Source organism: Hibiscus syriacus, unplaced genomic scaffold (genome assembly GCF_006381635.1).
Source record: "Hibiscus syriacus cultivar Baekdansim isolate YM2019G1 unplaced genomic scaffold, ASM638163v2 tig00111208_pilon, whole genome shotgun sequence".
In the NCBI taxonomy this organism is placed as follows: domain Eukaryota; kingdom Viridiplantae; phylum Streptophyta; class Magnoliopsida; order Malvales; family Malvaceae; genus Hibiscus; species Hibiscus syriacus.
The window spans coordinates 1,431,664-1,449,124 of record NW_024063020.1 but is presented as its reverse complement, the minus strand read 5'-3'; the positions used below and the strand labels follow the sequence as shown (position 1 = coordinate 1,449,124).

General features: G+C 29.7%; 1 protein-coding gene across 1 annotated transcript; it reads left to right on the top strand.

Annotated features, from left to right (window-relative positions):
- The first annotated feature begins 12,438 nt into the window (after positions 1 to 12,438).
- LOC120155798 (fructose-1,6-bisphosphatase, cytosolic-like) lies at positions 12,439 to 15,441 on the top strand. Its single transcript, XM_039167262.1, has 12 exons — positions 12,439 to 12,916; positions 13,012 to 13,059; positions 13,340 to 13,414; positions 13,493 to 13,554; positions 13,672 to 13,738; positions 13,836 to 13,949; positions 14,078 to 14,164; positions 14,278 to 14,348; positions 14,430 to 14,495; positions 14,908 to 14,994; positions 15,075 to 15,150; positions 15,259 to 15,441. Exons 1-12 carry the CDS (start codon positions 12,758 to 12,760, stop codon positions 15,370 to 15,372), a joined length of 1,026 nt encoding a protein of 341 aa, XP_039023193.1. The 5' UTR covers positions 12,439 to 12,757; the 3' UTR covers positions 15,373 to 15,441.
- The last annotated feature ends 2,020 nt before the right edge of the window (positions 15,442 to 17,461 follow it).

The following is a 17,461-nucleotide window of genomic DNA, read 5'->3' as shown; positions in this document are numbered from 1 at the left end:
CATAAATGTTAGCATACGAGTATGCTAAACTAAATCATACATACAGAGGTAGGCATTATGGTGTGGCTGAGGGGCCATATCTCGGAGCTCACACACCTCTCTATCTTACCTACGATAGAAATCCAGAATTCTACATCGGAAATGCATACCCGACTAACTTGCTTTATCTAGCCTTGTGGCATCAACGTCCAATTAGCAGAGAAGTGCCTATTACACAATTTTAGTGTTGGCCAGAACCTAACATACAAATGTTTTCTTGATTCTATAGTGAACTCGGGTGTCCGACTCATTTCTTGAACATTACACAAGGCAATCTTATGATTTTCCTAATTTTGGGTTTCTAGTTGAAATTTCATATTGTTTAACATAGTGCTCACTTGATGTCCTATTGAAGAATTTAAGAATGGTTTGAGTCTCTCAACGATGTCTCTAAATTTCCATAATTACTTATTTAGAAAACTGAGTTGGTATCAATACTGAACCCATCAGTATTGATACTGACCCAGGAGTATCAATACCAACAGCTTAAAAATCAACTATGGGGAAGGGGTAGCAACGATACCCCACGATACTCAACCATTGGTATTGATACTCCCATGAGTATCGATACCAAAATTAGACACTGAAAAATTGGTTTTGAAACCCCTCCTTCAAGTATCGAGACTGAGCCTTTAGTATCGATCTCTATGCATGAGTATCGATAATTCAACCTAAAAACTTAGATTTTTGCCTTGCATAATAACAATCCAGTATCGATATTGGCACTAAAAAATGCCCTGTTTGGGCATATTAAATCCTTTATAAATCATCCTAGAGGCCCTAAGGAGGTCCCCAAACATTATTAGTATCTTATTTAAGTTTATTAAAGTCATAAGAAGTCATTATACAACTTAGAAACACAAAAATCTAAGATTTACCATAAACATGCTTATAATCTCCAAAAACCAATGCAAGCTACACCCATGCATAAAAAGGCTTACAAATGGTATTGGAAAGTTAGAAGGGTGTTACCTTAAGGCCTTGGTAGCTGGAAAACATTCCAATTCACCCAAGAGCCAATTTCTCTTTTTCTTTTGCTTTAGAACTTTCTCCAGCCTCTTTCACTAACATAACATGAAAATGGTGTTACTAACTTGTTTATGAGACATTTAGGAGTCTAAAAACACTTTCTAAATTCCATCTTACTCTCAAAACAAATTTGAAACCCCTAGATTCTTGAACCCCCACCAAACCCATTTTTGGTTCATAGCTTAAAACTTGGAATATGAGGCTTAAAATGAAGCTCATGGAATAAATATTATAATTCTTATATTTTCTAAACTCAACTGGGCTTGAATCTCTTGAAGTTTTCACCTTGAAGAAAAAGAAAGAAAGATGAAGTGAAAGAGGAAGTGTGTTTGGTGAACTAAGATGGGGGAGTGGTTCACGTAGATATCATAGAAGACCAAAGTGGCTAGTAACCTACTTGATTTAAATGGGAAAGGTGTTATATCCATCCCATCGGATGAAGATGTAAAAGCGAGCCATTCGGAGCCAAGTAACAGAGAAGGGTTACATGATCCTAGTGGAATCTTCATGCCCCTAACGAGAGAAATACAATGATTTATTAGGTATTTAAACTCAAAATTCAAAAGATGATGTATAACTTGTTTAATATTTAAACTTATAATGACTTAAATTGTTTGTAAACCATAAAATTTGGAGAACACGTGTTATTCTTTAGTTCAACCCCTACTTGATTATATATTTAATAAAATCCTAGATTTTTTTATCTGAATACTTAATTTTACATGAACTAAAATATTATTAGACCAAAATTTATCGAATATATAAAATTTTTAACAACGTCGGAACTCCGTCTATGTTTAGAATTGATATCATCTCAATCTTATATTTTTTGGGAAATATTTTTCAATTTTATTATAAGAAATTTTAACCCGAATAATCTTTTTATATTATAAGCCCTTAAAAACTCTAAAAATATTGTGTTTCATAATGATTAGACTCTAAAAATATTGAATTCCATCTCTTGTCACGTTCATTGTATCACTTGTTGATGAAGCTGTCAAATGAAAATATATATGTTGACATATTTTTTATTCAATGATAAAGTTGACATCCTAAAGTTCTTGATATCTGATAATCAAGTTTTACATCTAATTCTAATAGGAGTTAATGTTATAATCAAGTTTAATTTTGTAAAGTCTAATTCGCAATGATAAACAAAAATCTTGACCATTTGTAATTAAGCCCATTAAAGTTACTAAATGATGGATTGTTTTGGTGATGATTAAACTTGTTAGTTAAGGGAACAAATGTTCGCCCTCACATTCTCTTTTTATTCCTTTTATTTTTTTCTTCTATTGTTAATGTAAATATATAGTCATTCATTGTTAATGGAACCAAGATTCAACAATGAAAAGGGCATAAATAATATGATAAAATAGACTTTTATCAGGGATGGACTGATGGGAAGGCGGGTGGGGACAGTGTCCCTGAAATTTTAAAATTATTTTATATTTTAAATTTTTTTCTATGTATTTTCTATTAAAAATATGTTTTTTATAAGTTCATGTTCATCCTCCTAACATAAAATCATGCGTTCGTCCCTACTTTTATCAATAATTCCCTGATTTTATCAATAATCTAATTAAAAAATTGAATATTGAGTAATGCTAAATTATTATATGAAAAACAAATAAGTTGGTAAAACTATGATATAAATATAATAAAAAAATTTATTAATACGAACAAGAATAATCTATATAAATCAACTCAATACTAGAAATAAATATGAATTCTCTTATTTAATTATTTAAATAATAATAATAATAAATTGGTCTAATAAGACGAGACGTTATTTTTCTTAAATAAGATTAAAAGTTCAAAACTTGATATTCCAAATGAAATAAATGAAATTATAAAGATTAAACTACCCTGATAATAAACTCTTATAATATTTAATTTGGATTAATTATTTAATTAAATATAAATAATTAATTCAAAATTTGAAAAAAGGTGTTTTTTAGGGCTTTGTTGTCCATCCCAAAAGGAAGAGGGTGTACTACAATACTTCCGCTTTCCTTTCAATGAATATAAAATTATGAGAGTGATAAGCAAGGATGGGCATGAGTCAGGTTTGGGCCAATCCGACCTGATCAAAAAAAATTTACATCCTTGACCTAACTTGACTCAATTCAAAATAATAATAAAATATTATTTTTATTTAATAAAAATAATGATTTAATTAAAAAAATAATATATAAAGAGATATTATTGTAATTATTCATAAATATATAAAGTAAAATCATTTTTATAAGTCTGATCGGTCGGGTATTTTTCACCCTAAACTCGAATTTGATCCGGCCCGAACATCACATTTAAAAAATCAAACTGACCCGATTTGAATCTATTTTTTTAAAAAAAATAACCCAATCAGATCGAATTGGATCGAAACATGCCTGGTACGAGTCTCATGCCTATACCTAATGATAGGTAGTAGTAATGATTCTTGTCATAATTGTACTGAAAATGATTCTTATAATAATGCAAAATGAAATCTAAGTGAAATGGTTAATCTATTATTGAAATGACCAGTAAACTTATCATCAGTTTCAATATGAAAAACCTACAATAATGCAAACATTTCAAAATAAAAATAATTAAAAAAACTAACCCTCGGAGGTTGATTTTCCATTTCTGAATATTGTGAGGGATTTCTGACCGTGAATGGTTGTGAGGGATTTCGCCGGAGATGGGGACGGAAATCTTCGGAGATGGGGACGGATTTCTTCGCCGTAGAGAGTGAGAGATGGAGATGGGACTGAGTTGTGATTTTAGGTTTTAGGTTATGAGTTGCGATTACGGGATTTTGTCTTAATATTCTTTTTGTAATTTGAAAATAAAATACGCGTAGCGATTATAATGGCGCTTTAAATATCGCGTTGCGATTTACGGATACGCGTTGCGATTTTATGTATTATCGTTGCGATTTACGGATACGCGTTGCGATATACGGATACGCATTGCGATTTACCCATACGCGTTGCGATTTACGGATACACGTTGCGATTTACGGATACGCGTTGCGATTTATGTGTTCGCGTTGCGATTTTCATATTCGCGTTGCGATTATGGAAAATCGCAATGCGAATTTGTACTATCGCATCGCGATTTTCAAGAATCGCGTTGCGATTTTGGAAACTGATTTGCGATTCTGGAAACTGATTTGCGATTCTGGGGATCGCGTTGCGATTTTTATTTCGCGTTGCGATTTTGTTGGTCATTTTGACAAATCCAAAAAAAATTGGTTAAAATCGTATATTATAACTTTTTTTTGGTCACTGAGGCGATTTTCTCTAAAAATAATAATAGCATAATAAGAACCTTGAAAGCCGCCTTATATGAATTTTGTTTGCAGTAATCTAAACAAATCATGACATATGGCATATTTCTTAAGTGATCTAATTGACCCGATTCAAATATTTTATTTGATTTAATTTAATTAAAAATTAATTAAATATAATTGATAAATTAAGATAATTCAATAATTTTAAAGAAAGTACTCAATTTTGTTTGACTTGATTGAATATTATTCCTGAAAAAGTGAAGTTTAATATAGTTGTGCCAAAGGCTACCTTTTGGGGACAATGAGCCAATGTTTAAAAGAGAGGGGGGCTACTTATAATTCTTTTTATTTGACACAATTACTTCACCTACTTAGACTGGTCGGCCTCTGTCTTTGCATTTAGGGACCATTTACACATTAAGGAATAATTGAAGAAAGCAATTTTAGTCTTGATTGGTATGATATAAAAAGGATCAATTTGAGTTATTTATATTAATATATTATAAGTGCACGAACTAATTTAATTTAGTGGTTAAAAGAATCGAGGTCACGAGTTTGAACACAAGTAGTTGCAGTAGGATGATTGAGCATTCATCGTCAAATGGTTGAAAATATTTAGAACATATACAACTTTATAATCACTCTGGCTTAATGAAAAAAATATATTAATATATTCTTAGTAATACCATACACAAATAACTATATCAATTTTTGCAAAAAAAAATAACTATAACAATGAAGAATCTATCATGGTTTAAGTCATAAAAATGAATGTTGTTCTTTCAAGGGGTTTTAAAATCGAGTAATTACGTCTGCAGGGTGTGTGTATATTGTCAATTGATTAATAAAGTTCTGAATAGACACCATCTTGTAATAACCGCATACTACTTAAAGAAATTATAAGAATAAAAAAAGTCACACACACACATATATATATATATAATTTTTGATATATTTACAGTAAATTAATCTTGAATTATTTAATTAAATATTATTTAAATTTAAATGATAAATTAAAATTATTTGTAGAGAAAAAAAACTACAATATGAATATATCAGATATTGCATCATAAATTCTTAAATTTATAATATTTTCTTGTTGAAGAGGCAAAATATATTATTAAATTTGGAATTTTACCAACGAAAAAGAAAACATTGTGGGCCACTTAATATAATATATATATATATCCAAAGAGGCAAAATGTGCTTGTATTTGGCCTTTTGCAATAATAATAATAATAATAATAACAATAATAATTTGCAATACAAGAATCAAGTTATTTTAATGGCGAAAGGGAAGGTTCTAGAGATCTTAAGTTTGAGCATCAAAGATTGTAGTATATTTGAGCATTAATTATCGAATGATTGATAATTTTTAGATATAATACTACCATTTATAATCACCCTAAATTAATAAAAGAAAAAGAAGATAACTTACAACAATTATACATTTAAAATATAATGGTATTTTTAATCTTAATTAATTTAATTGTTATTTTTATTACTTTTTTTAGTTTGAATACTTAAATGATTTATGAATTTCTAAAATTATTGAAGTTAAATACTCTTAATATTTAATTTTATATTTAATTTCGATTTCGTCTATGACCTAAATTATTTAAATTCTTCATAAACTATAAAATCAATACATTACGCATCGAGATTCATTAATTGATCGAGTGACTAAGAATAATAATAGTGTCATATGAATTAACGATAATTGACTAGAATTAAAATAATTTCTTAATAATTTAGGACGATTACAATATAAAATCTTTTTAGAATCTTTATTAGTCACCGACAACACCCACAAACGTAACTGTTTGAACCTATAATCTCTATAGAGAATAATATTCTCTCTAATCACTTAGCCCACTTGAAGAGATCGATTCTGATTAAAATATTAAATTAATAGAAATATGTTTTTCTTCAATTTAATTGTACAAGCATTCATATAAAAAAACACATGTTAAAGTCTTGCATTGGCCATCAAGATTTAGGGTTTGAGACCCCATTAAAGCATACCCCATCTTAATTTGAATTTGTAAAATAAAAAAATATTTTTAATTTTTAAATTAAATCGTTTATAAAGAAACATATATAGATTCGTTATAGGTCGAGTCTATGAATAACCCGACTATTTTATTTTTAAAATATTTTTTTATTTTAAAAAAAGAACTGATAAAGGAAGCTAAACTGTCAAAATCTGGTGCATGTGTTGCTTTATTCACTTTTTTTTCTTCTTCTTTTATCATGAAATGAAAGCAATGTTACATGCAATAACCCTACTAACTTACAAAATCTCAATATGATTCATTTTTGTCAAAATTGAAACGTTGGGACTAAGATATTTTTAAGGATAAATTATGCGTTTAGTACATAAACTATCAATTATGGTCCTTTTTAGTACCTAAACTTTTAATTTTTCCAAAACCATATCTAAAATTTAGTTTTAGTTTCATTTTAGTATCCCGTTCAAAATTTATCGATAAATTTTGAAAATAATTGAAAATTTAAGTACTAAAAAGGATCAAAATTAATAGTTTAAGTACTAAGTGCATAATTTACCCTATCTTTAAAAAAATATAAGGATTAAAGTGACCAGTTGAGTAAATATTGAGGACTAGTTTTAGCATTATGGCTTAAGATTTTAATGAGCAATTGAATTCAACTATTCAAATTGTATGTATTTTCATTCACTAATTGGAATGGGAAAAGGGGTTGTGATTTTCATGCAATTAAATTGAAAGATAAGAGGAAAAAGAACTATTTGGGTAGCAGTCGCACTCAGGACCGTTACCTTCACCATAAATGATGTTTTAATGATATAACTTTGCTCATAAGTGTGCACATCAATGTTGACAGAGAAGACTTTGTTTGTTTTTTTGCCCCTTTTTATTTGTAAATTGCCTTCCAATTCGAATTAATGTGTGTATTCGTGCACACATACTCATTTTTAATTATATTGCCATTAAAATCTTTAACTAAAATTTGATGTTATAAATGAATTGACACATATGTTAAATATATATTTTAAATTAGCTTGAGGTTTCTATAGAGTTGGGGTTTCTAAATTGAGTTTGGATCGGATTGAATTTTTAGTTTAAGATAAAAATAAATTTTATATATATATATATATATATATATATATATATATTCATGTTGGGTTGGGTTAAATATACGTTTTTACCAAATAAATAAATAAAGTTTTAGATTAGATGAAGTCTTCCTAAACCCATATTGGGTTGGATGACATGGAGGGGTAGAACACTAGGGTTAAGTATAAATATGATCTAGTCTGATCCATACCCATCCCTGAAATAAATAATTCTAACATTAACTTCTTTTAATTATGTAAAGAATCATTATTTTATACACACACGATGTAAAATTTAGTTTACATATTCTATCTATTTCAATCATAAATTCTAAATAAAAATACTAAACCTTAGATGCTACATATAACATTAAAATAAAATATATGTGTAAAAAAATTTATATTGGCAGCCCAAAAAAAGTGTAAAATAGGGCACAAATAGTTTTATTTTGGGATAGACGATATTTTCTACCATGTATGAAATTTGTCACGTCGAGGTGACGAGTTTCAATAAAAATATCTTTTTATTCAAACTTTTTTCTTCGATGCGATAAATTTTAATAAAAAAAATATATTTTATTAAAACTTGTCGTCACTCTAGGTGACGAATTTGAATAAAAATATTTTTTTATTAAAACTTATCACCTCGACGTGATGAGCTTCAGCTCCATTATAACATTTACCGTATTCTCCAAAATAAAATTCCATTTGTTTTAATAAGCTAAATAAAAAACCCTGATGCCCTAATGAAAAAAAAAGCCCTATTATTTATTCATTCAACATGGGGATCGGGCTCTTTTATTTACGGGCCTTGCAACTGGCTGAAGGCTCTTAGATTTTCTAGGCTACCACCAAGTCAATATTTTTTTTAGTAAATAAAATAATTATGTAAAATATGAAATAAATTGAGATACACAAACATGAAAATTATTATTTTTAAATTTCATTTTCATGACATATGATACAAAATAAAATGAATATATTCACAAAAAAAAAACAAAATTTGTTAACATAAAACTTATATTTATATTTTACAATACTCTCAGCACGTGAAAAACAACACAAACACAAATACAATGTAAAAAAAAAGGGGAAAATGAACATAACATGAATACACTTCAAAAAAATAAAATATATGTGATGAATTAAAAATATAAATTAAAACATATAATTTAAAGAAAATAACATAAACACAATAAAAATATATTAATATGTTAAATTATTAAAATATAAATTATTCTTATAGGTAAATAAAAATTATTCTTATATAATATTATTGAGTTATTCTTTAATATTTAAAATATAAAACATTTATTCTCGTATCATAAAAATTTAGAAATAATTATAATAAAAATCATTTAATTCAAATTAACCAAACTTTTTTAGTTTTACAAATTATAAATCGTTCTATATTTAAAATTTTCTGTTATGCACGAACCAAACGACCTTAGTGATTTAGAGATTTGTTGCTATCTCTTGAGGTCTTGCATGGGTTTGAGTGGTTATTTTCAAATGATTGAAAGTCTTTTCAAAATCATAGTTTAAACTAAATTTTATTTTGGGTAAATTATGCATTTAGTTCCTAAACTATCAATTTTGATTTGTTTTAGTACTTAAACTTTCAATTTTTTCAAAATCATACCTAACATTTAGTTTTTGTTTCATTTTAGTACCCCCGTTAAAAACATAACGTTAAGTTTTGAAAAAAATAAAAGTTTATGTGCTAACATGGACCAAAATTGATAATTTAGGTATTAAACGCGTTAAGTTTTTAACGGTGTGATACTAAAATGAAACAAAAACTAAACATTAGGTATGGTTTTGAAAAGTTTATGTGCTAAAATAGACCTAAACTGATAGGCTAGGTACTAAATGGCTAGGTACTAAATGGCTAGTTATTTTTTTCAAACATATAATAGTATAGCTTGGCCTAACCATTGAATTAACAGGGAATGTGATTAGTATATATATATATAGTTTGGGATGAAATTAAAATGTTGAAAAAGTTTGGGGGACCAATTTTGAACAAAGGATATAGTTTGGGGATGAAAATAAAATATTTAAAAGTTTAAGGACTAATTTAAAATGATAATCATAATTTAGCAATGAAATTGAAATATTTAAAAGTTTAAGGGTTAATGTAGAAAGAGGATCATAATTTAAGGATATATGATGCAATTAACTCATTGGGTAAACTACACATTTAGTACCTAAACTATTAGTTTTGGACCGTTTTAATACCTAAACTTTCAAAATTTTCAAAATTATACTTAAAGTTTAGTTTTCATTTCATTTTAGTACATGATGTTAACAACTTAGCACGTTTATTACTTAAACTATCAATTTTGGTCTATTTTAGTACCTAAATTTTTAATTTTTTTCAAAACTTAACGTTATATTTAAAAGTGATGGTACTAAAATGAAACAAAAACTAACGTTTTTAATGGAGGGTACTAAAATGAAACAAAAATTAAACTTTAAGTATGATTTTTAAAAATTAAAAGTTTAGATACTAAAACGGACTAAAACTAATAGTTTAAGTACTAAATACATAATTCTCATTAATTATTGTAACCCAATTTTGTCTTAGGGCCTGTGGCCCTGCACTTCTAACATCAAATAAAAGCTAGAATTGATAATTGAGAGAGACAAAAATCTATTAAATATTTAAATTTAAAAATTAAATTAGATAAATATTTTATTTAATTAATAATTAAATTAAAAGGACTCAAAATATTATTCTATCGATAAATGGGTCGCAGTCCCCCCCTAGCAAATAGCTCCGTTCATGTCTAACACACGTGCTTTATATCTCTTAGTAAGTACAAACTATCACGTGCTCTTATTATGCCACTTAAGACCAAATAAATCAAGTAAATTACATGTGATTTATGCCAAGCACTCTATGTGTTTGCATGTGATTACACTTGGAATTCATTTGCGTGTGCTCTTATTTTGAGCAATCGAAGCGAAGAGGTTGAAGAAAAGATATCCCGTGGGATTTCACCGGAGAAGCGATTGCTCGAGAGATTCACCGTTTTCACAAACGGTAAACGGAAAACCGACGAGGTAACCAAAATCCCAGACATGTTTTTCACTGAAACATCGATTATTTCGACATTGAAATGTTGTTGCAGTCGATGCTGTGCCACCTGCAAAAGGTGGCGGCGGAGGGATTCCAATTCGATAAGAAACCAGAAGGGTCGTGGATTATTGAAGACTTGAAAGACAAAAGCAGCTCGAGTTCTTCGCCAAGGTCAGATTCGGACAAAACAAGAGTGAAGAACATAAACACGAACAACACAACCTCATTAGCTCATTTCTTCGCCATCTGCAGCACAACATGTAAGAAATATTTCAGAGCTTTGAATCTGCTTAAACAACAGCTTACCTAAAGAACACCATTAGATTATTACAGTATCTAAATCTCAGAGATTAAAGGGGTTTTGTCTGAAATAAAATAGAGAATTTGAATTTAAAAGAGAGACAGAACAATGGTAAGTGAAGATGGTACTTGAGTATGTAAATAGATTGGTGATTGGTGGGGAGGAAGAGATTTCAATGCAACTGGGAGTTGAGGGCTTTTGAAAGATGTCTTACTAAGATATTGGAAGAAGAAGACGCCGAAGAAGGAGGGGGTTAACGAAAGTTAAATGCAAATATTAACGGAGGTGATGAGAGGTAGTGAAAACGAGTTAAAAGTTTGATGATTATGTTGTAAATTTTAAAAGTTGAGTGATTAAAATGCAAGTGTCCTAAAAGTTCGGGAGTTATTTATATACTTTATCCTAATATAATTATAATTTTATTTGTTATTATAAATTTTAATTATAACCCTATAAATATATTATTTCTAGTTATAATTATAACTTGAAAATATCAAATATTTAATTGGAATAAAGTATCAAACTCAAATATTAAATTAAACTAAAAAAACTTTGAACAAAGTATGCACTCAATTTTAAAAACCTTTCATTTTGTAATGTAAAATGACAGTACTTAAGCTATAAATTTAGCATATGAATTATTAATTTTTATTCGTTTTAATACTTAAATTTTTAATTTTTTTTAAAAATTACACCTAATATTTAGTTTTCATTTCATTTTAGTATCCCACCATTAAAAACTTAACGCGCTTAGAACATAAACTATCAGTTTTGGTTCGTTTTAGTACCTAAACTTTCAAAAAAATTTCAAAGTTTAACGTTAAATTTTGAACAGGGTACTAAAATGAAATAAAAACTAAAGTTCTTAATAGAGAGATACTAAAATGAAACGAAAACTAAATTTAATGTATGATTTTGAAAAAATGTAAAACTTTAGGTATTAAAAAAAGACTAAAACTGATAGTTTATATACTAAACAAGTAATTTAATCTAAAATATTTTATATTTCTTTTAAAATTAAAATACAATAAAAAATTAGTGTGTAACATACTATATCTAATTTAGGGTAAACTACATTATATACCATCGAACTTTAGGCGTTGTATCATTTTATACCATTAAATTTTCAATTTTGCTAATTATAGAATTGAACTTTGATTTTTGTTTCAATTATACCACTGAACCGTTAAATCGTTAACGGCACGATGACATGACAAACGATTGTCGACGTGGTTGACGACTGTCACCGTATAAACCTTACCAAAACAATTGGTTTTGATTCGACTGTTAATGATTTAACGGCTCAGTAGTATAATTGAAACGAAAACTGATATTCATTGCTATGATTGATTAAATTGAACGTTTAGTGATATAAACGATACATCTCCTAAAGTTCAGTGGTATCTAGTGTAGTTTACCCTATAATTTATTACATAAATGGCTAGATTTTAATTAAATTACAATTTAAACTTCCTTTTTCTAATGTATACTAAAATGGAAGAAACAACTCCTAAAAAAATGGAAGAAACAAATAAGAAATAGTTAATTTTTATTTTATTTTCCCGGGAGTCGATGACCTTGCTTGTTCCTCTGAAAACACGACAAAATTAATCTGATAGCCGTCGAATCCTGAAACTGAAAGATAAGGAAGACGACGAAATCCGTTTTACACCGTGACGGCCACTCCCTCGTCGCCTCGTTCTCCTCCGTCCACGTGTCCCCTGAAGCTTTCGTTCACCGATCTTCCACTTTCCCTATAAAAGAAGAATCTTATCCTCTTCCCCCTCGAAAAAAGCAAGCCCAATCTTTATTTCATTGATTATAGTGATTTTGTTGCCGTTATTCCTTTGCTGGGTCTCCTTTATTTTTCTTCGTCGTAGCTTTTATTTTCTGGGTTTTTGAGTGAGAATATTGGGAAAGATCATCATGGATCATGCAGCAGATGCACACAGGACTGATTTGATGACTATAACTCGTTTCGTCTTGAACGAACAATCCAAATATCCCGAGTCGCGTGGAGATTTCACCATCCTACTCAGTCACATCGTTCTTGGTTGCAAGTTCGTTTGCACTTCTGTTAACAAGGTCTTTCTTTTATATATTTAATTGAGTTTTCTTTGAACTTTTTTTCCGTACAAATGAATTCTGGGTTTTATTATTTTCTGTTCATTGTTATATAGGCTGGTCTGGCCAAACTCATTGGACTTGCAGGGGAGACCAATATTCAGGCAAGTAGATACTCCAATGAATGTTGTGTGGATGCAATATTTTATGTTAAGTTCGTGTGGATTTAAAAGGTTATATTAGAAATGTAACTAGTGCGAAATTATAAAATTTTAAGGGTTTGAAATTAGATCATTAATAGAAAATTTACGGAAAGTATTTGAATTATAAGGAGATTTGAAATTTTAGAGAGTGTGACCGCACAGGGTGCCCTTTTGGATCTGTTTATATATATTATTGGTGATAATATTTCATAGTTTTTGGTTTTTTAAATGTTGAATTAAGGGTGAGGAGCAAAAGAAACTGGATGTGCTTTCAAATGAAGTCTTTATCAAGGCTTTAGTGAGCAGTGGCAGAACTGTGAGTAATTTGGATGCTTTTAAGTAAACATTGGAGATGTTATGATTTTCCTTTTAACATATTTGGATGTTATATCAGCGTATCCTGGTATCTGAAGAAGATGAAGAGGCGATTTTCGTGGAGCCCTCAAAGCGTGGAAGGTGCTTTTAGTTGTTCTCTGTTCTTTTTATAATGAATTGCTCCCATTAGAGCTAAAAATGTTGATGTTTGAACCTTCTTCGCCAATAGTTGATGTGAACTCATCTTAAACATTGCAGGTACTGTGTAGTTTTTGATCCACTAGATGGCTCCTCCAACATCGACTGCGGTGTTTCGATCGGAACAGTACATTTCTTAATCCCAAAATGCCATGCCATGCTTGGTTTGATTCGATAACTTGATATTGCAGTGTTCAACTGAATTTGTCCTCTATTTCATCTAGATTTTTGGGATTTACATGGTGAAAGATGACCATGAACCAACTCTAGATGATGTGCTGCAACCTGGGAAGCAAATGGTAGCCGCAGGCTATTGCATGTATGGAAGCTCTTGCACGGTATAATGTCACTTGCGATAAAACCACAGACGTTTCTGTCTAATATTTTCTTTTTCTTGATGGAAAGGACTTGGTACTTTATGTATTATGGCCTTAAAACTTTTTTCTCGAATGACACTGTTTTGCAGCTTGTGTTGAGCACTGGGAATGGAGTTAATGGATTCACCCTCGATCCGTCTCTTGGTGAGTTCATACTAACTCACCCAGACATCAAGGTATATATTCTGTCTTGTGATTATTTGATTGATCATGTGATTACCTCTTTTAATCTACTCTACAGTTCAGTTTCTTGCACCCTTAATTTGTTTATCATGTCTTCTTTTCACAGATTCCGAAGAAAGGGAAGATCTATTCAGTTAATGAAGGAAATGCCAAGAATTGGGATTCTCCAATGGCCAAGTATGATTTCGTTTTGTTTGCTAGTTTCTTATTTTTCATTTGTTTTCCTATGTGGTTGCCTTACCCTCTCTCAAACTTCAGGTACGTCGAAAAATGCAAGTTCCCTAAGGATGGTTCCTCTTCCAAGTCTCTGAGATATATTGGAAGGTATCATTGATTCGATTGTTACCAGAGCTACCGTGCCTGCTTTATTTTCGTTTATCTCGTTGGAATATCGATTCTGGTTTAGCATGAAGTCTGTCATTGATTTATTATTTTAGCTGAAATTGAAGAATATGGACATATTTTGAAACGGGCATGTCTGTTCTGTTTCTGACCATTGAACAATCCTAACTTTTTGAACAAGTAACACACTCTTTTGTTTGAGCTCCATCTGGTCTTTGTATGGGTTTTCTGGGAGGAGGATGCATCGTTTTTTTGAAAATTCTCAAGATGCATAGATGCTCAAAAGCGATTATCTGATTTTCTCACACCTAGATATTTTTGATCGGTTTATGACTCTGGATTTGTTTCTTTTAACATGGACTTTGTTGTACGATAATGACATTGTGATGAACAGCATGGTAGCCGATGTCCATCGCACATTACTCTACGGGGGTACCTTTATGTACCCTGCTGATAAGAAGAGCCCGAACGGGAAGCTGCGGTATGTTAAAATTGCTGTTACCACTCCCATTTACTTGCAGGCTTAGTCTCTTACCAAGTTTGAGTGATTTGTGTGACCAGTGTCCTGTACGAGGTCTTCCCGATGTCGTTCTTGATCGAAAAAGCTGGAGGTCAAGCATTCACCGGCAAACAACGGGTAAATTTCTTTAAAGTTGTCGTAGAAAGCAGTGAATGGAAGAGAGTAAAATTGTGAATCTTCTGTTCATGGTGATCTGATTTTGTTAAACCTGATTAATTTTTGCAGGCACTTGACTTGGTTCCAACAAAGATACACGAAAGGTCTCCAGTATTTCTTGGCAGCTATGATGAGATTGAAGAAATTAAAGCACTGTATGCCGCTGAAGGCCAAAAGGAATAAATGTATCTCTCTTATCTTTACCGGATTCAGTTTTCAATCCTCACTTTCATAAGATTTAATCCGTTTCAAGGCTTATTCTGCAATGGGATACTGCAGTCACATGTATATATAAACTGGATGAGTATTGCCTTCTAAAATTCTGGAGAATTATTTTATAAATAAAAGGAAGATGTTTTCAAGTCCAATCTTGATTTATTTATGAGCAAAAGTTTCTTAGTTCATGTATGTGGTCCTACCAGTTGTTGAGAGCTATGGCCGATTCAGTCCTGGGTTGTGAGTAGAGGTGAGCATTTGATCTTGATATCAACGCTCACCTTTACCTCCCGAATGCTCTACCGGATTCATCATAAAAAGACATCACCGAGAGGGTTAGCTTCTCTTGTGATGGCTTCTACCATGCAATGATCGATGCAAAGGTATATTGTCAACACACCTTTTCGTCCTACTAGGATTTAAAATTAGGATTTAAACTCCTAAAAATAAGATATAATTTTGCTAGGATTTAAACTCATAAAAATAGGATAGAGTTTTATTATGATTTAAACTCCTAAAGATAAGATCCACAAGCACTATAAATAATCATTGTAACTCACTATTGTAAGATAAGATTTACAGACAATACAGAGGAAAGCACGGAAAATACGAAGGCAAAACTATTGTAAACGATTCGAAAAAGAAATAAAAGGTAACATTTTTTTTGATTCGTTCATTTCTCGCATGTGCACATTATTTTTCTTGAGATTTGGTTCGAATAATTCAAAACGTGGGTTGCGCCGACGACCAAAAATGGGTGAGGTTTTGAAGTTTCGAACCTAGATCTACCCGAGGCGTGTTCATTTTTTATCCCCCTAATGCGCAATATCGACGTTAATTGTCTTTCAAATTTGACCCTAATTTTTATTTTTCTTTATATTAGTCCTTTTATTTATTGTATAGATATTTTTATTTATTTATTATTTACATTATTGTCATTATATAAATATATATACGTATATTTTTTTAAATGATTTTCAATTGATTTTTTTACACTATATATTATTATTATATATACATATATATTTTTATTTATATTCATTGGTTTTTTTAATACTATATTTATTATTATATATATATATATATATATATATATATATATACTTTTTTTAAATATTTTACTTATAAGCGTATTATTACTATATATATATTGTAATTATCTTTATTTAGTTTTTTTTACTTTATCATTATACGTATATATGTATGTTTTTAATAGTTTATTAATAAGCCAATTATCATATATGTATTTTTATATTTGGTTTATATATTTATTTATTTTTGTTTTTGATTTTTTGATTTTTTTATATTATATTATATTTTCATATTACTATCATTATTGTTATGATTATTATTTTTCTATTTACTCATTTATATATATATATATATATATATATATATTTTAATATTTCATTTATTTATTTATTTATTTTTTATTTTATTTTATTTATTTACTTATTTTTATTCTTCATTTTTTTCATTTATTCATTTTTCCCTCTAACACATCTTATGACTTTTTAAGGGTATTTTCGTCAATTAATCAGAGGTAAGTAATTCATGATCAAATTTTACCTTTTAATTTAAAATTATAATTTTCTTAATTAAGACAACTGGAAATTACGTAGTACCGAAAGGGCGGTTCAAGGGTGCTAATCCTTCCTTGACCGTAACCGACTCCTGAGCCCGACATATTTCTGGTAAGACGCAGATCATGTAAGAAATAGGGTATCTGATCAACCCATTTGTTTAAATAAATGATCGGTGGCGACTCCAATCCACATTTTTCAAGTCAAAACCCAATTCTGGGGCCCAACCGAAAGACGGTTACGACAACTTGGCGACTCTGCTGGGGACACATGTAAGTGAGTCAGGCTAAGGTAATTTCCAATTGTCTTTTTAATGAAAAGGGTAAGTTTAAATTTTAAGGTAACATTTCGATCCTTATTACTTACTTTTGATTATATTTTCGAGTAAATAGTTGTACTTACCGTTTTTAATGATTTCAGCCCTTAAAGTTTTTTCATCCAAAGGCTCTATATCCAAGTTCCGAACCCGTTTT

Coding starts and splice junctions, on each gene's coding strand:
- LOC120155798 (XM_039167262.1), top strand. CDS start 12,758: ATGGATCATGCAGCAGATGCACACAGGACTGATTTGATGACTATAACT. Junction 14,165..14,277: donor TAACTCACCCAGACATCAAG/GTATATATTCTG, acceptor TTCTTTTCACAG/ATTCCGAAGAAAGGGAAGAT. Junction 15,151..15,258: donor CATTCACCGGCAAACAACGG/GTAAATTTCTTT, acceptor TAATTTTTGCAG/GCACTTGACTTGGTTCCAAC.